Source organism: Lissotriton vulgaris, chromosome 11 (assembly GCF_964263255.1).
Source record: "Lissotriton vulgaris chromosome 11, aLisVul1.2, whole genome shotgun sequence".
Lineage (NCBI taxonomy): Eukaryota > Metazoa > Chordata > Amphibia > Caudata > Salamandridae > Lissotriton > Lissotriton vulgaris.
The window spans coordinates 1,091,866,443-1,091,886,107 of NC_141699.1; the positions used below are offsets into that span (position 1 = coordinate 1,091,866,443).

The following is a 19,665-nucleotide window of genomic DNA, read 5'->3' on the forward strand; positions in this document are numbered from 1 at the left end:
AAGCATTGTAATTGCATGCATAGTAACATCATATATTCCTGAGAACTGACACATTTAGAGTTTACCTGATGAGGCTTCAGAAGTAAACAAAAATATCTAAATCTACCCATTCACAATTAGAACAGCATATTCTACCATCAAATCATGGCAGAGTTCAGTATTACCACTAAATCCAGCTTTGCAGTTACAGATATAGCTTCCAATTGTATTGGTGCAGGTGGCATTCAAGGAACACGGACTTGCACTGGAGCACTCATCAGTATCTGCAAGAGAAACATGGAAATGAGTGTGTCAGCAGTATACAGTATTGGATTGTAATTCAAACTTTAGTATTACAATGAAAAGTTTATTAAAAAATGATAATACATTTGATATCAGATAACCCAATATTATATTCTACTGAAAGAATGTGCTGCAGTCCATCTCACAAGACGTATATTATTAAAAATATATGATATGGAAGACTGTAATCCCAGTACAACCATTATTACAGATGAATTTTGATTCCTCAAGTCACCCATAATAAAATGACAAATATAGTCGCTGAACTGGAATAACCTATTGCAGTTTAGTCGTGACATCAGAATGCCTTCTGCCAGAGCAAACTGTCAAGGCAGTTAAGATGCATCACTACATTTACAGGTTAAACAACAAAAACAAGTACTGTTTTTGCAATCTTAAGATCTGTTTCCTAAAATTACTTTTTTGCACACAGTACAGGAAAGACAAAATATCTCTTCATGGTACTACTCATTCTGAGCTACTACCTTTTTAATCTGAGTTACATTAAGCTGATTCAAACATACTGACTCTTTTATACACAGGAGTAAACCCTTATGAATGTTAGAGATTTCTGGGAAGACTGATGCAGTGACATGGTATAAGGAATAAAATTCTCTCTGTCTAGTTCAAAAAATATTACATCTCACTTTGGAGTTCTGTGATCTTCCATGACCTACCCTCTATCTGGTCATAAACTCCTTGTGAATTGCAATGTACTTATAACGTACATCATTGGTACTTTATCCCATATTTAAATCAGTCCAACCAGCAGGGGGCGTACTATTACCATTGCTTCATATACCCAAGCTCTGTGGAATCTCTTTCTGGTGCCATTCATAAAGTTCCTTACATCTTCATATCCTTCCGCATCCTATACCTTATGTGTTGAGGAGAAATCCACCCCTCCACAGACATGCACACAATAGAAAAGCTGTTTTTTCAATACAAGATTATTTTGAAGATAGCATTTTCTTTACTATATCTTGTCTGCCTTGCCTCCTAAAGGGCCTGTCAATAAGGAACAGTATTACATCAGTTCCTTTTTTCTTTTGACATCTATCCTTGGATGGGTTCCCCTTCTTTGGAAGATTCAGGGCTTTTTTGCGTTCTTCTTTTTTATTCAAATGGATTAGAGTCTATGTTTGCATTTACACTCCCCTCAACTTTTCTTGTGGTGATTGTAGATTCTGCATAAGATAAATAAGTATAAATAACTATTTGAATGCAAAAGGTGGACTTTGTACCAGTCCCGCTATAAAATAAGCACTGAGTTTGAACTCAATTTTTCAATCAATCAAGAACACATCATGAGATTACCAATTAGTAATTGATCTGAAGAGACCCAATCAGTTTGTAGCATTCTTCCCATTCAAGATGGAGAAACTTCAGCAAATCTTGGTTCTAGCACATCTAAAGGAAGCCCTGTTCTCAAGTGACGTCTAAGGTGCCTATCTCCTTGTACACGTTCATGGAGCACATCGCAAATTTCTGAGCTGATGTGTGAAAGAAGACTGTGGCCGTTCTGCATTTTTACAAGTATCTCTGCCCCATTGATGGTGGTCTTGCATGGGGAAAGGAAAAGTGCTCATTCTTACCTTGACAATGTCCAGACTTATGCTCATTTTAGAGCAACTTCTCTAACACACTTCAAACACACAGCATTATCATCAATCTGCACAAATCTCATACATGTCCCTTTCAAAAATATAGTGCAAAGGGACCTGCTGCCGAACATACTTTGGAATTGCATTCCTCAAACCTGAACACTTCAGCCAGAGAATGGATCTTTTTGGGGAGACAAGATAGGGAGTCACTCAGCAACAAGAGAAGTGCTTTGTTATGTTTGATCTTTTATCCAGATTCTTATGGATGCCTTCATGTTTCCCTAGCTGCTTTAGGCAACATGTGCTTTTCTGAAGCCATGGGTCCTCTGATTTGACACATCCTAATGCACTGGAATCTAGCATCAATGAACTTTGCCATCAGAAGATTTGTCAGAAACTCCATTGGTGGCTTCAACTAACCAATCCATAGTGGGGGTCTCTCTCTGCTGTCCTGTAGTGACCACTCAGTCTTGGTGGGTGGGAGGGTAGTTTTGTTTCAGCATCAATTCTGGGTCATTTGTCTCCAGAACACCAAAGTCAGTCATCCTGCTGAATGAAAATGGCTGCTATTAAAAAGGCACCTACAGTCTTTGCACAAGATTCCAATGGGTATGGCTGTCTTCAATTGCAGGGAAAATATGCTAGCCAAGCAAATGTAAATTGACAGTTCAAGACGGCTCTTGGTTCCTGAACCAATTGGAGCTCAACATTCTTTCATGGGCAAAAGGATGGGTTCTTTCTCTTTCTGCCATTCACATCCAAGGAGTGGACAATCCAGAGGGAGACAATTTAAACACTGTCTTCCCTTCATCACTAAAGATGGCTCTGCTGATCTTCCAAGAGACCTGTAATAGGTTTGGTAACCCACTGTTCAAACTTTTTGCACATAAAACTAAGGATCTGCCTCCACAGATTTCCTCCTGCTTTCGCCTGAGGAAGAAAGCCTTCCTGGCCCTTGGCATCAGAGACTATAGTTTGCTTTGCCTCCTTTTTCTAAAATTCGTTGTCTCTTGTCCAGAGTGTGGAGTGAGTGTGTGATGGTAGTAATGATCTGCCTGGTGTGTCCCAGGAGAAACTATCTCCCATTATGTTGTCATATGGCAAAAAACAGGTAATGTATTTTACCAGTTGTCCTGTGTACTCTTTTCTGTCTTCTCCTGGGTGAAAACCTCTTTAGTGCACCTGATAAGAAACCAGGACTTCAACAGTTAGGCCTTTCTTTACCTCTTTCCTTGTCCCATCACGCTTTAAATAGATTCTGCATAAAATGACTTATAATTGCCTTCTTCTCAAAATTGTGCTATACTTTGTTGGTTCTCAACTCTTCAATGTGAACCTTAATTAGTGCTTCTGTTTTTGCAGGATTATCACTTCGGTTACAAGAGGCTGCTATCTTGGTCTTCTGAGAGACACGGGGAGGTATCCTTCAAGTGAGACCAACTTCATCCATACCTCCAACAGGAGATTTCCTTATTACGTCCCAAAATGTTAGCGCTTGAACCTATTTGAAACCTATCAATTGTACTTCGCACTTTACAGACATCCCCATTTGAGCCTTTAATGAATATTGCAGATGATTTTATAACATTTCTGTAAATCTAGGCATTCTTTTTGGCAGCGGTCACCGTGGCAAAGTGTCTAGGTGAGTTGAGCTGTCCTCAGTGCAAATGGCCTAATTTAGAAAACAAATTGGGTCAAATGGAACTCAATTTGAGTCCAGTGCTTTTCTCAAATGTTAATTCTTCTTTTCGTCATGGTCAGGAAATAATGTAAAAATGTTTTCTTCAAATTCCTTCATCAAAGGCACAATGATGCTTACACTTAAAGGAAGTGCATACACTTAGTGGTTATCAGAACAGTTAAGTTTATTAGAACAGATAAGCTGACTATTACCAAAGTACCAATTTGTTTGATAATTGTGGTACTACCCAGAAAAGTTACAAACCTCAACTTCTACACTCAGCCTCTGGATGAGAGCAGTTATCTGTAAGTCATATGGTCAGGGAGTAATGCCTCTTGTAGCACTGAGGAATGCTGGCCATGGGGACATGAGGGATGGCTGCTTCTTGGACAGAATTTGTGGGAGCATCTACTTCAGATATCTGCTGGGCTAATACATGGACCTCTTGCTCCTCATTCCTTTCCCACTACAATCATGATGCAGCCTTCTCCGACATAGATGTTGGCACCTGTCTTCTGTCAGGAGGACCTTCTGCATGAGCAGTACGTGCTCCCTCTCTGTTTTTGGTATTGCATGAGGATCAGGTTTTGAGTTTTTAGCAATGGTTTGAGCACAATGTGGCGTCAGGTTGATCCTTCTTTAGGGGTCATGCTACAGGTAGGGCATGATAAGGAACGGTAAAAAAAACATACTTTTTATAAAGGAATTTAATTTTGGAAATACAGCTTTTCTATGTGGTGTCTGTCTGCGAAAGTATGGCCTCCTCCTCATCATATAAGGATGAGGAATGAAGAATCAGAGAAAGGAAGATGAGCCGGTAAGTAAGTTGGTGGATTCTCTGTGGGTCCTTTTTACTGACTTTCTCTGGTATCATGTTTACCACTCATTGGCTCATACCTCATTGCTGCATCTATCTCTATCTCTCTTGTGCAGTTTTTAAAATTTATTAAATCATTTTTAAAACCCCATTACATTATACCCCTAGCTTGGTGAATCCAGCCTCCTCTAGCTGTCTGTTTCTCTGCCTCTCTTCCCCTCTCAGTGCCCTCTCTCACTCTCACTCCCTCTCTCCCTCGGTCCCTCTCTAGTGCTCTCTCTCTCTCTCTTTCTCTTGCTCTCTTTTTTCTCTGTAGAAACCTCTCTCTCTGTCTTTCTCTCTGTCTCTCCAGTGTCATTTGTAGCACTCAATAAATTACACCCATCGCCCTGCAACCCTCATCTCTCTCTTGTCCCATAATAGCACTTATTGGTGTATAGCCTTAGCTCATTCACCCCCATCTCTCTCACCCTTTCTCTTACTCTCTCTCCATCCATTTCTCTCTTTCTTTTCTCTCGCTTTCCCACTGTCTTCCCCTACATTTGTTTTTTCACTCTTCTTTTCAATGGTATACCATCTTAAAAGGATGAATACATGATATCCCTAGCTGTGAGCTCCCCCCTTTCTCTTCTTGCCTCGAGGGTGTAATTCTAAAAAATCAAGTCATCACTATAATCTTAGCTGTTAGAACTCTCCTTTACTGCCTTATCCCTCTGGCATCATTATAAACAATCATTGAATCACCCTCTAGCTCTGTAAGCCTTTTCTCTGTTAAACCCACATGTTCATCCCTGCCACTACTATAAACAACATTGGGTTGTGCCTCTACCTCACTACAGTGCTCCTTTACTTAAAGAAGCTAGATCATCACTTTATAATTACTCTATACAAAATTAAATTAATCCAATTTAACCTATACCATGAAACCCTTGTTCAACTGTACGCCACTCACCTCCACAGCTGATTCCATCCCCTGTCAGACCGACAGGACACGGGTCGCAGCCCGTGCTGGCACTGCAGTTCAATCCAGGATAGCAGCCTTGTATACAGCGGTCAGGCGGAACGTCACAGAAACTACCTGAATAATTATTTTTACAGACACAAGCAGATACCTGTAGGAATGAAACATTAGCTTTAGTCTTCAAATGCATTGATCTTGCTCTGCTTTGCTGTTTGCAGAGGTATTGCAAGAGCCTGCGGAATAGTGCCTGTTTGTTTCTTGGCGACTCAACCTCATGGATGTCAATCAGGGACAGCCGGGGTCAAGCGGCTTCTATTGTTGGCAGGCTCTTTTCACCCCAGTCCCCCTAGTTGGTACTCTTTGCTGCCTCCTTACTCCTCACCAAAAACAAGGTCCGGTGAAGGACAGACAAAGGATCAATTCTGTGATGTCATCAATGACCACATCAAACATGATGTCACTGCTGTTAGACCTAGCATTTTGACCAATCTACCTTTATGCTCATTTGATGGAATTTATCAGATTTATGCAGACATCCCACGTCAATGAGCTGAATCCCTGCATTTTCAGTGTAAGGATATCAAATACCCTGCCTTCATTCACAACTCATGCAAGTTTTGGATTTTGACATTAATAGCTTGAAGTATAGTTTTCCCTAACAGCATATTGCCGTAAAAACACTAACCATGATGACTAGTGAAGGTTGCGCTTGGGCACATGTAATAAATGGAATGGCCTCATTCGTAAAAAAAAGTTGTAAATCTGCTCCTTCAGAGTTACACCTCTGAATTGGTTCAGATTTACTCCTTTGCAATGATTTCCTATAAGGCTGGAAATCTTCTCTAGTCACACATTTCTATCCTTACTCCAGGAACATCATTGAGAATTCATACCTTTGCCTATGCAATCACATTTCCATTTCAAGGACCGCCATGCCTTATGCCCAGTGGCGTAGCATAGGGGAGCCAGAGGGACGGGTGTCCCAAGTGCAACATTCTAAGGGGGCATTCTTAGGGGCACAACATTTTTAAAGAAATGTTGGGGGATACTTGCCTTGCCACAGGTGCTGGCAGCCCACGCTACGCCACTGCTTGCACGCCAACTCTCCACTCCTTATATGACATCATATATATATCAATATACTCACGTAAAGGGATGAGCCATTGAACTGTGTTTTCACAGTGTAGTCACACTGGTCGCCGAGAGCGCAGGCACAGAGCAGGAAGGTGGGCTGTAAAACTGAAGACAGGTTGTTGGAGCCCACAGCTACTATCTGCAGTGTGATGGCAGATACACCGGTCGGCGCCCAGGACAGCACTCCATTTTCTGGTGGAAGAGATGAAGACAAGGGTTACCAAAAGCAGTTTTCCCTACAGATGAATGTCAATAAATAGTTTGTTTTTAGATGAGGTAAAATAACTTGGAAAGATTGTTCTGGAGGAATTTGCCTTGGACTCTGCCTTGGAGATGCTCATAAATAAAATAATGGGAATACACAAAACACCTCACATGTCTTGTTTGATGAACTTAAAGATGCACAGTATCACCACAGGAACTAGTTCCCAGCTACATTTCTGGACTAGAGAGTCCTTTCAATGATCAGCTGAAGACCCATGATGCTCTTCAGTCCATGCTATTCAAATACTGCTACACAAAATGCTTAATTTGAGCTGGCGGATTCTGGCGCTCAGCGCCAGCACTTCATTGACAACACCAATGCTTGTGACAGTCTGCCACAAGGTGGCGCACTCTGGCTAATTTAGGCTTAAGCATAACAACAGTTGTTTATTAATTTAGTATACATTACAAATGACTAATACCTGATGATTGAGCCATTCGTATAGCTCTGAGGCCTGAAATAGTCTGAAATGTCTCACTTGTGGGAGTGTGATGGTTACCAGTTGTGTTGTTACTATCACTGGCAGCATGGCAGGGGCAATGTGGGGTGCAAGCTGCAGTGGCCTCCTGATGGGAGCCTGGCACTTATTCATTTTACAAGTTAAGCAATGCACTCTCATCATTGTCATCATCATCATCATTGTTGTTATTATCATAATCCTCATCATAGTCTGCATCATCATCATCATCATCATTATCCTCATCATCATCATGCCATTGTCATTAGCATCAGAATTATTTTCAACATCATCACATCATCACTGATATTACTACAATCATCATCAACTTTATAACAAGGAATGACATGATCATCATTGCATCATCCATAACATTATCGGCATTATCTTTGCGATCAAAATCAGCATTGCAATCATCATCATCACTATCTTTACAATCATGATTGACCACTATCATTCCAATCGCTGTCATCATCACTATATCACCAATTGCCATCATCATCATTACCGTTATCTACATCTTTATCAATATCATTCTCAACTTGATCTCCTTTATCATCATCGTTTACATCATTATCATCATCATAACCGTCACCATCATCATTATTGCCACCACCACCCCCTCTATCAAAATCATTTTTTCCTGCGAGAACATCATCATCATCATCATCACCACTACCACCATCACAATTGTCCTCATCAGCATTACCATCATCCTTACGCATGCCATTGTTATTAGCATCATTCTTCTCCTCAGTGTTACAACTGTCATCAGAGTCATCATTGCTGCCATTGCAACCATCATCACAATTACCAGCACCACCATCATCACCATCTACAATGTTGTTATTACCATTGTCAACACCATCATCACTATCTTCACACAACTCGTGGTCTGCTTTACTGGACACAAAGACGTATTTGTCTAATTTGACCTTTTTTTACTTTGTTGTCTCCTATAGTTTGATGAGTTATCTTTTAGTCATACTGGTAACTTTTTCAATCAAACCTCCAAATGTTTTGTAGCTGACAAATACTAGTTCTAACTACACTCTATATGTCTACAATGCAGTGAGACAGTCAAACATGTTAATATTGTTTTTATTTTTACTAAAGGAAGACATCTCATTTCTTCTATAATGTTACTTAGTAAATGTCTAGGATACCATAGACACATGTTCATGTAAATAAATAAACCATGCACAAAATGACAGGTGTGAGATATGAGTAAAGGAAAAAGTAAAAGGCAAAAGTGATGGGTGATGGAACTGCGAACAACCGTTTCATTACTTCAAAAATAGGAACTCCACACAAAATTGAACTATTGAAGAATGTTAGTGGGCTGGTAACATCGATCCTTTCTCCAAGATCACAGATGTGTCCTCAAAGTTAGGCTATGTGTGGGGATGTGCACTCTTGTTTAGATAAGCAGGACAGTCCACCAAGCATCATCATCGATGAAGTAGGAAACACCTCTATGTCCAGCCATCACACGTCGCAAAGAAGCACAACACTTACAAACAGCTGTGCTGAAGAGAGCACCCTGGCAGGTCCTTACCAGTCAAGTTGAGGTCAGTGGATATGTATGGGGTAAATTTGACCCCTGTGCCATTGGCTGTGTATGTCGCTTCTACACGTTGCCCTCTGTAAGTCATGATGGAAGCATTCCCGGTTATAACCGGTGGATATTCATCTGAAACACAAAGCATTATCTGTGACTTATCTGTAAAATGTATATTGCAGAAATACTGACAGAAAGAAGTGTAGACAATATAAATAGATGACATGTGCCCGCTTGTGACCTCACATATTACATCACTCATGACATGTTCATTGACATTATTGATGGCCTCACTGATCATTCTGTTTTTTTTTTTTTTTTTTTATTTAAAATTTTTTATTTTCTTCAAAAATCACGGTTACATTTACAACACGCATTATTCAATTAAACATTCGCAAATACTGACATATTTCATTTCATAAGCCTACCTAACCTCCTCCCCTCCCTACCTTATTGGTCTATTTTTCCAATTCTCAATTGGGTCCCAAATCCTCTTGCCCAGAGATCTTCCTTTTTTCCCTTTCCTGTCATATATTGCTTTCTCCATATTATATGTAGCCAATAGTCTAGCAATCCACATTTGAAACGTTGGTGGTGCTTTATCAAGCCATAATGTTGCAACACATATACGATATACCGCGGCTACCATAAACATAAACTCGATGGGAATAACATCTTCCCCTGTCTCCACCCCCAGCAACAATAATTCATCTGTCAGCTTTACTTTATATCCTAATGAAACGTCAATAAATTTTTCAATATCATTTTTTAAAGAGTACAATTGCGGGCATTTTGAGAATACATGAATTATATCTGCATCCTTATCATCACACCTAGAACACGTAATTCCTGTTGTACCTCCCCATTGTGCAATCCTTGCCGGCGTATAATACAATGAGTACAAAGTTTTATAGTGCTGTGACTGTAAGGTTGTAGAGCATAAAGTGGTTCGACCCAAATCAAGCGATAGTTGAAAACCCTCTGGTTTTAAGCCAATTTTTCCCTCCCACTTCCTCGCATATTTATCCCTGTCATCACTTTTATACTTTCCCAATTCTGCATATAGACACCGAATTGTGCAATGCTCACTGTTCTCTATATAATCCATTAAACAGCATGAACCGAAACCCAAAGATCCACCTTGTTTATTTGCAAGGTAACTTCTAACCTGAAGATATTTAAAGAAACTATTATTCCCTACCCTAAAAATGTTTTGTATCTCCTGAAACTGCATGATTCTGCCCTGTTGATCCAATAAATCCCCAATTCTCTTGATCCCTTTATCCTCCCACCCCTTCATTACTGTATCTCCAAATATCTCCCCCGGGAGAGATCTATTATTATACAGCCGTGTGTACCTGTTGTATCTTCCTATCCCTATTTTCTTTGAAATCGTCCTCCAGATATTATATGCGGCTTTGAGAGTTTTGAATCTTGTGTGCTTGAAGTAGGTGAAATCAACTGTATTCAAGAATCCATTTACTGCCCCATCCCCTAACAACACTGTGTAAACATTAAAAAACCCTTGTGTCCTACCTCCTTGTTCGAAGTTACCACCACCTATTAATCCCTGAAAGTACTGTAAAGCTACCGCCCAGTAATAAAATCTAAAATCAGGCGCCCCCCACCCACCTCTTTCTCTTGATACTGTAAGATGTCTATATGCTCTTCTGGTTTTGCCCTGTGCCCAAATAAATGCATTCACCATAGCTTCTATCTTATTGAACCAACTATGATCAAAATATAGCGGGATTGCCCTGAATAAGTATAAAAATTTGGGGAATGTTATCATTTTGATTACATTTATTCTTCCCATCAATGTCAAATGTAATCTATGCATTCTTTCTGTATTCTCTTTGACTTTACTTAATAATGGTCTAATGTTAAGGTCTACCAGCGCGTCCAGATCTGCCGTCACTTTTATTCCTAAGTACGTTGCTTCCTTCACAACTCTACTATCCTGGAATATCATCCGGTTATTCTGCACTATCTGGGTCTTCCCTTTATTGATTTTATATCCTGAGAATTCTCCAAAATTTGATGCTTCTCTTTCTATCTCTGGAATTGCTATATCTGGCTTATTGGTGATGACAGCCACATCATCTGCGTACGCAAATACCTTATATCTCTTCTCATGCAGAACAATTGGGGGTATCCTATTATTTTCTTCCAGTCTCCTTAAAATGGGGTCTATATATAGGGCAAATAATAGCGGTGATGCTGGGCAGCCCTGACGCGTCCCTCGTTGTATCTGTACATTCTCACTATACCCTTTATTTATTCTTATTCTGGCCGTAGGATTGGAATAAACAGCCTGTATTGCTCTGATGTACCCTCTACCCACTCCGTATTGCTCCATTACCTTCCATAAATAGTCCCAAGAGACCCGGTCGAAGGCCTTCTCTGCATCCAGAAATATAGCCGCGACCGGATCCCCTGCAACCTCCATAGCGTCCAGAATTGTGATCATTTGCCTTGTGTGCTGTGTAGTGCCCTTCCCTGGAATAAAACCATGTTGCGAAGTACTAACTAAGTGCTCTATAACTTTACTTAACCTAAATGCAAGTGATTTTGTGTATATTTTGGCATCCGCATTCATAAGTGTTATAGGACGATATGACCCAGGTTCTAGAGGTGGTTTATCTTTCTTTAAAATAACAATGATATCAGCCCCTGCCCATGAGTGCGGTATTGTCTCTCCCCTCTGTGCTTGAATAAAAATCTCGTGCATATCCTTCCCTAATACATCCCAAAATATTTTATAAAATTCTGCCGGGATCTGGTCTGGGCCAGTAGCTTTCCCACAGGGTAGACTTTTCACAGCATCCTGGATCTCCTGTACTGTAAAACTCCTCTCCAATTTCTCCTTCTCATCCCCTTCCAGTACTGGGTGCGTTATCATGTTCAAATATTCTACTATCTCGGGTTTAGTTCGGGTAATATCCTGCTCATAAAGTTTCGTATAGAATCTCTTAAACACGTCCTGTATGTCTGTTACTTTGTTTACCACCACTCCTACCTCATTTTTAATTTCCTTAATCTCTCCTGCCGCTGCCTTCTGCCTAGTTCTAATAGCCAGGAGATGCCCAATTCTCTCGTTGTATTCATATCCCTCCTCTCTTTTGGCTAAATACCTAGCTGCAGCCCTTCTTGCTACACTTTCACCTGCCTCTGCCTTCTTCAGTTCTATATTTAGCAGTAAATCTTCCAACGGTTCCTTCATGTTGATTGCTGTTATTAGAGAGTCTTCTAGATCTTTTAATTCCCTTATCCTAGTTTCCATTTCCTCTCTCTCTTTTTTAGTTCGTTGCAACGTAAAGCAAAGGGTTTCCCCCCTAATACCTGCTTTAAAAGCATCCCAGACCATAGCAGGTGATGCTGTCCCTCTATTAATTTCCCAGAACTGTTTAATCCAGGCTGCCATTCTTTTCACATAACCCTCATCTTTCAAAAGTCCTCTCTCAAAGGTCCAATTATAGCTCTTCCTCTCCTCTGCCATCTTATTTGGTAACGTCAATACCAGCGGGTTATGGTCTGATAACATCCTAGGCAGTCTTTCTAGTTGACTACCATCTACTAATGTGCTAGAAATCAGAAAATAATCTAATCTGACAACCAAACGATGAGGTGCTGAGTAATATGTACTACCCGTACCTGGTGGGTGGCTCTGTGCCCATAGATCGATCAACGCATTATGTCTCATAAAATCACATACAGCCTTACACACCTTCTTCTTCCTCCCCCCGTATACCTCCCCACCCGACATACCCGACCTACCCAACCCGTTCAGCCCATTTATATTCAAATCCCCACAGCAAATAATTGGCTCTGGCCAAAGAGACAATTCGTGATCCAAAAATTCAATAACCTCAGGGTCATCTTCTGTAGACCCATATATTGACACCAGTGTGCAACACCCTGTACTAGTTTCACCCTCAAGTATAACCCATCTCCCGTTCAGATCTTCTTTTTTTCTTTTTATTTTACAGACCCCTTTCTTAGCTAAAATAGCTACTCCCTTAGTTTTGGTCTCTTGTCTAGTACAAGCTAACACCTCAAATCCCATTTGCTCCAATAAAAATTTATTGTTTCCTTCAATATGTGTCTCTTGGAGACATATTATATCTAATTTTAGCATTCTTAGCATTGCTGCTACTCTCTGCCTTTTCCCTCCATTATTAAGACCACATATATTTATAGAGGCGATCCTCAGAGCCATCGACATATCTTATATTTTTCCATCACTTGACTCCACTTTTTATTCTCATGAGTTTTAGCCTGCAGTACTCTTTCCTCAAAAGCATTATATTCCTTTGTTTCCTTATTGCGTGTTGTATTTAACCATATGTCCTGCCCCCCCCTCACCCCCCCCAGCTCTCCCCCCTCCCCCTGACTCCCTCCCCCCCTTTTACGGGCAAATAGGTCAATCCTGACCTATGTGTGGCCTCTTCCGCTGTAGGATCGCCTCTCTCTCCTGCCCTTCCCTGTTACCCCTATATGTCACCTGGAGTATGATAGTATCATGCTCTATGGTGGTTTCAGTGTATTTCTCTCTTTATTATTTCTTTCCCCCTCTCTGCTCTGTGAGCTCAGCCAAGTATTCTCCTGCTTTAATCTCTGACGTGAATACCCTGATCTGCCCTTTATTAACAACCTTTAATCTTGCTGGGTAGAGTAAATATGCCTCTGCGCCTACATTTTGCAGGGGGGAAATCAGCTGCCGTAGCCTCCATCTTCTTTCGACTGTCACATGACAGAAGTCAGGTCTGGCAAAGAATGTAACATTATCGAAAGACTTCTTGGCATCTGGTCTTGCTCTGTCCATGATCTCCTGTCTTGCAAGAAAGTTTCCTACGAACACAAGCATTGCTCTTGGCAGTACATTCTGCTGGGCTCTGTGATTTTTCTTCAACACTAGTGGAAATCTATGCGCTCTTTGGATTTCCGACTCCCACTGCCACTGGGAGTCCGGAAGAGCTCCTTTCAATAGCTTGATAACATAGCCCCTGGGGTCTTGCCCCTCCAAACCTTCCTCAATTCCAAGAAGTCTAACGTTGTTCCGTCTTTGCCGGTTTTCAAAATCTTCTATCTTCCATTGGAGATCTTCCATTTTCTTCCCTTGTTCATTTTTAAAGTCCTGCCAGTCTGTCAACTCGTCCTCGATTCTTCCTGTCCTCTGTTCCACTTCTGACACCCTCTCTTCTACCACCTCATACTTCCTGTTAAGTTTCCTAATTGATGCCTGTATTTTCTTTGTGTCCCTCCTTGCCCTCCGACTTTCCACCCTGGCCTCTACCTGTATTTGTTTTAAGGTACTGAACATCATTTCCATGGTTATGTTCTGTGGTGTACTACCAACCCCAATTCCGTCCCCAGACTCTTGGTATATCCCAGAGGTCGCTGAATAGTCCCACGAGAGTCAAGTCTGTTGAGTCTGACCATTCATTAACAGAATAAAACTCTGGGGACCCCCCTCTGGCACCTCTGCTCTTAGCCTGCTGCTGTGAGTCCAGACTCGTAGAACTGCCCCAGTTAGCTTTGCCAATGCTTTTCTGTTCCGCGTTTAGTCCAGCCTCCACTGACAGTAAGGCATCCATCATCTGAATATTGTTCCTCTTTTCAAGTGCCCCCAGCTCCCCATTCACATTGCCACCCACTCCGCAGCTCACCGTAGTCACTGCTGCTTCTTTTCCATCGATGCCGGCAGTTCCCGCCTGATGCGTGTGAGACTGTGAGGGCTTCGCTGGTTGCCCAGCAACCATTCCGCTAGCGTCCTCGAGGACGTCTTTCGCTTCCGCGTTCGGAGTGTGGATCACGGTGCTGGTTGCTTCGTTCTCTGTTTGCTGTTGCTGTTGCTGCTGGCCTGTTTTGGCAGAGAAGGATTCCGTCACGGTAGGCTGCCTCATACCCGCCGCGGCTTTGGAGGTGAGGGGGAGCGGGTTTATTCTGTGCGCTCTATGTTTCTCCTTCTCCCTGGCAATCGCCGCTTTAGCTGACGGCGTCTCCTTCTGCTGAGTTAGTATCTCCGTATCCATCTCGGCATCCGCCGCTTGTGTCTTCTTTCCAGCCAGCTCATTCTTCCTTTGTTGAGCTTTAGATACCACGATCACTGGAGCCGGTGTCTGCTTTTTACCTGGGGCAGCCGTTTTCAGTATAGCACCCGTGGCTGAAGCTACTGGCGCCCCCTTGTTGCGATTGGACATCTTTAGGCTTTGCTGCAGGGCTCCGTTGATCCACTTCTTCCACTTCTGTGAAATTGCAGCAATTAACAATGCGAGGCGGCGTTTCCCCTTGACTCCGTCAGGCTTATACTGCGTCAACCAGCCTTCCAATATGAACATTTTCTTCACTCATCCTCTTCTTCGCTCTACCCACATGATACTATGTGGCAGGAGAGAGAGCAGAGTGCGACTGCTCCCTACAGCGTTGTGTCGGCCATCTTGCCGTCCGGCTCCTTCCAACCTCACTGATCATTCTGAGCGATACAAAAGGGGGTGATGGACAGAGAGTTTGAGCAAATCCAACACTCACCCCCAGTCAACTGATCTGGGTTTATTCCATCACCATTCTTTAGCTCACTCCGCCACCCCAGTTCAGACATGGCCATATGCAAATCAGTCTGACCCTGTGCCTCATGGGAACAGTCCAGCCCGAACTGCCAAAGCCATGTCTTCCCTGGACCGGAAACAAGCATCCTGGGACCGGTTTCTGGCTAATCAGCCATCATCAGCCAGGCCAGCTTGAATCCAGTGGCAAAGTGAGCAAGGGACTCACGTCTGAGCATACCCTGCCAACTTAGGGCGAACAAAGCGATACAAAAGAGGGTGAAGGACGGAGAGTTTGAGCAAATCAAACACTCACCCCCAGTCAACTGATCTGGGTTTAATCCATCACCCTTCTGGGCAGCTAAAACCTAGTACAGAGGACACGAAGGAGACAGAGGGAGCAGCGCACAGTGAAAAAGTGATAAAGCAAAAAAGTGAGGATGAAGCAAATGCAGTTAAAAATAATCTAATGGTCTCATCAGGACAACTGCTGTCCTTCTGAAGTACAAACCGGGGCAGATAGCACCTTGTACACAAAATGTGAGCCCTCATTACGAGTGAGTTCAGGGCTGACTTCCTATCCCTCTGCAAAGGCATGTTTATACAGGGTTTGGAGTTATGAGTTGTGTGATAATTATAAGACGCTCGCACTTTTCCCCTGATAAATACTGGCAGGTCAAACCTGCCAAAATGTATAAAATGGACCAAGAAAAAAAAACATGCGATACTCAGTGTGTTGAAAACAGATTGTGCATGTTATACCTCGTTTTCCGGTTATATCTCAGAAAAGGTGGAATTTACCACGTCGCAAATATTTCACTCTGAGGAAGTGGTACTTTCCATGTGTGGTAGGGGCCCCACCCTATTCCAACAAACAATAATTAGGGCCTCCTGTCTGTAATGCAAAGTCGTCCTGAAAAGTTAGTGTGGCATCTATGTAAAACAACATAGCAGCACGAGACAACTACCCAGCATGTGCTCTTTATTGTCTGATGCTATTTGATACTTTTGTTTCCAAACTGGGTCTGCTGGAAAGGCCCCTCATTGTATCTGAGGAATAACCATATGGGATACAATGTATCAGAAACAGAAAGGCTTCTGGTCTCTTAAATGTATAATGCTTGCTTCCCTGCAGAAAATCTGGACCTCAGTATTGGCAATTCCTTTGGACTCCAGGGGCCCGATTCACTGAACTAACTCAAGACAAAATCCTAAATTTACTACCATTATGGTATTCACATAAGGCACTTACTCATTTTGGTATTCACAGAAGTTAGGAGTCCTAACTTTAGGACTCCTAAATGCCTTCTGTAAATACTGAAAGTCTTAAAGTTAGGATTTTTCTCAGTTTAGGAGTCCTAAAGTTAGGAGTCCTAACTTTACTACTCCTAAACTGAGAAAAATCCTAACTTTAAGACTTTTGGTATTCACAGAAGGCATTTAGGAGTCCTAACTTCTGTGAATACCGAAATGAGTAAGTGCCTTCTGTGAATACCAAAATGGTAGTAACTTTAGGATTTTGTCTTAAGTTAGTTCTGTGAATCGGGCCCCATATTGTTAATTGCTGTTATAACTGAAGTATAGTGTGAGAGTTCAGGTGGAGGGCTAGAATATTTTGTTTTGTTTTGTATAAGCATATTGTATTTGAGTGTGGTTCCCAGGTTACTCCAGGTCATCATGTACACTTTTTTTGACAGTCCTTCATTTTGTACCAAAGACCAGGATAAGAGAGATTTAGTCCAGTCGATTCACTTGAAGCCCCTAATTTACAGGATTTTGGCATAGGACAGCACAGCAAGTCACCTAGCTGAGCTGCCCTACACCAAAGTGAAAGCGCAAGAATTCCCCGTATTTATACAATATGATGCATTCCTGTCCTTTCTTCCTACATTGGCTCCATTTTGGCAGCCCAGCGCCAATGTAGGCCCCCTTGCATCATGGTGCAAGGGGGCCTCTGTTGCATGCAAGACTATTTTTGTGCAGGAAGGTGCAGGCATCTTCCTGCAAATAAACAATCCTAAGAGTTGTTTTCCTCTTTCTATGTGTGCTTGTGCTGCACATATAGAAACTGGGAAAAATAAGGAGAAATAAAGATATTTCTCGTTGATACGCCTCACCTTGAGAGGCATAAGGATTTGGCACTTCTCCAGGTCTACATGATTTAGTAAATCTGGGGCAGCAGCAACATCCATGGCAAGCCTCCTGAGCGCAGAGTAAGGTTACGCAGCGATTTGCGATGAGTCACTTTACTCAAGATTCATGAGGCCATTCAACGACACGCAGGCTGGCTTTATGTGGCTTCATGAATCGGATTCACAGCCCTGCGCCATGCATATACCACTTTAGGTAGTGCAAAATATGATGCAAGGCTCTCATAAATAAGCAGCTGTATAAACGTGAAGATATTGAACCACATGTGCATAAAGATGTTATATTATGTTATGTTGATTTGTAAAGTGTTTGAGCAGGTGTGTCGGCGTTTTGGTTGCTGTCCAGTTATTCGAAGAGCCAGGTCTTCAGCTGCTTGCGGAACTTCAGAAGTGAGGAGGGACCTCTAATGCGTTGTGTGTGGTTCTTTCATGTTTTGGGCACAATGTAGGGGAACGAGCAACCTCCTGCTCTGCTTTTCTCAATGTGAGTGAGAAAGAGGCTTAACATCTGGCAGGCTGGTGAAAGTGTATGCAGCTGTTCAGGAATGCTGGCCCACTGTTGTGCAAGGCTTCCTATATGTGCGTGAGGAGTTTGAATTGGCTCTGTGAGTGAATGGGGATCTGGTGGAGCGAGGTGGGGTGAGATGCATGAGTATAAGTGGATGGCCAAAAGTCAATTTTTGAGCTGCTTGGAGATTTCAGATGTCATCCATAGGGTGGTCTTCCCTCAAAAGTTTGCCTTCACCTTCTGATTTTTCTAAATTCATTTTTGTTGGTCTTAGGACTCTGTGCACCACTGCTAATCAATGCTAACATGTTTGTTCTCACTCCCCTAAACATGGTAAAATTGGCTTACAACTGATTGGCATATTTAATTTACTTACAAGTTCCTAGTACATTAGTATAGCAGGTACCCAAGGCCTGTGAGTTTGATGCTAGTGCTGGGCCTGGAGCACTTATTGTGCCACCCACTTAAGTAGCTTCTTAAAACATCTCCCATGTCTGCCATGCACCCTGAATGCAGTTTTAAACTTTCAAATTGACTTGGCAAAATAAATACTTTGCGAAGCCTCAAACTTCCATCTTAATTTATATTAGTCATCCCTAAGGTAGGCCCTAAGTAACTAAAAGGGCAGGCTCCATTATGACTGAAATGTTGCTTGCATGACGGTGCATCTAATGCTCTATGGCAGCCAGGTGAAGATCTTCAAAAGCTTACATAAGATGTGGAATCACGCAACCCTCACAACATTGACTGGTGCTGTCATGTTGAGCTTGTTGTCCAAGATGATCCCCAGATTTCTGGCATGGTCGGTAGGTGTTGGCATTAATCCTAACTCTGTCAGCCATCAGGTGTCGTTCCATAGAAGGTCCTGTTTCTGAAGACCAGTACTTCCGTCTTGTCAGAGTTGAGCTTCAAGCAGGTGGTTCTCATTCATTCTGCTACCACGGTCATGCATTTGGTGACTTTGGCTCTGGTGGTGGTTGTCCCGTCCGCCAGGGAGATGATGAGTTGGGTATCGTAAGCTTAATATATAGGGTGATGCCTTGGGATCAGGTGATGTTGGTGAGTGGAGGCATGTAGACTTTGAACAAGGTCGGGCTGAGAGACAATGCCTGGGGGATTCCGCAGATCAGGCTCTTGGTCTCCGATTTGATACTACATATCACCTTGGATTAATATGGCTTAAAATGGCCACTGATTGGCAACTCTGTGCTTCTAAGTGATCTTTCAACTCATCAAAGGCTTGTAATTTCCTGAATACATATTTGAAAGGGATATTTTGTCCTGTACACGTCATTTGCAATGTACCTATATTTTTTCAAACTCTATTTCTTATCCAGTCATCTGCTCCAGTCCCACCTCCCTGCCCTCACTTTACCCCTTGACCTTTATCATTTACAATGAATTCCTTATAAAGTTTCACAACCTCACAGTAAGCTGCACACATACGGCCCAATTCACAAAGAAAGTCATAAAATCTGCACTTGCAGATCGATACCTAAGTTCAAGTCCAGATTTATGACTTTCTGGAATTCACAAACATTCCCAGGCATGGACGGCTGTGCCACGTGCAGGGCTTTATCCACATTCCTTGGAAGATGAATTGACATTCCTAATGAGGTCATATTCTTGCTATGAGCATTTGCAAACGCACATTTTTTTTTCTCCATAGTAAACATATTTTGTTCCAATGAGAAAGCCAC

The 19,665-nt window shown here is 42.1% G+C and overlaps 1 protein-coding gene across 1 annotated transcript in view; it reads right to left on the reverse strand.

Moving 5' to 3' along the window:
* LOC147684202 (uncharacterized) overlaps window positions 1-19,665 on the reverse strand; it is a gene marked incomplete at its 5' end in the record, with an annotated part of 198,799 nt that overhangs the window by 118,328 nt on the left and 60,806 nt on the right. The window contains 4 exons of the mRNA XM_086942612.1: window positions 165-263; window positions 5,337-5,496; window positions 6,493-6,671; window positions 8,760-8,894. Coding sequence (XP_086798738.1) covers window positions 165-263; window positions 5,337-5,496; window positions 6,493-6,671; window positions 8,760-8,894 — 573 coding nt within the window. The remainder of the gene's footprint in view (window positions 1-164; window positions 264-5,336; window positions 5,497-6,492; window positions 6,672-8,759; window positions 8,895-19,665) is intronic.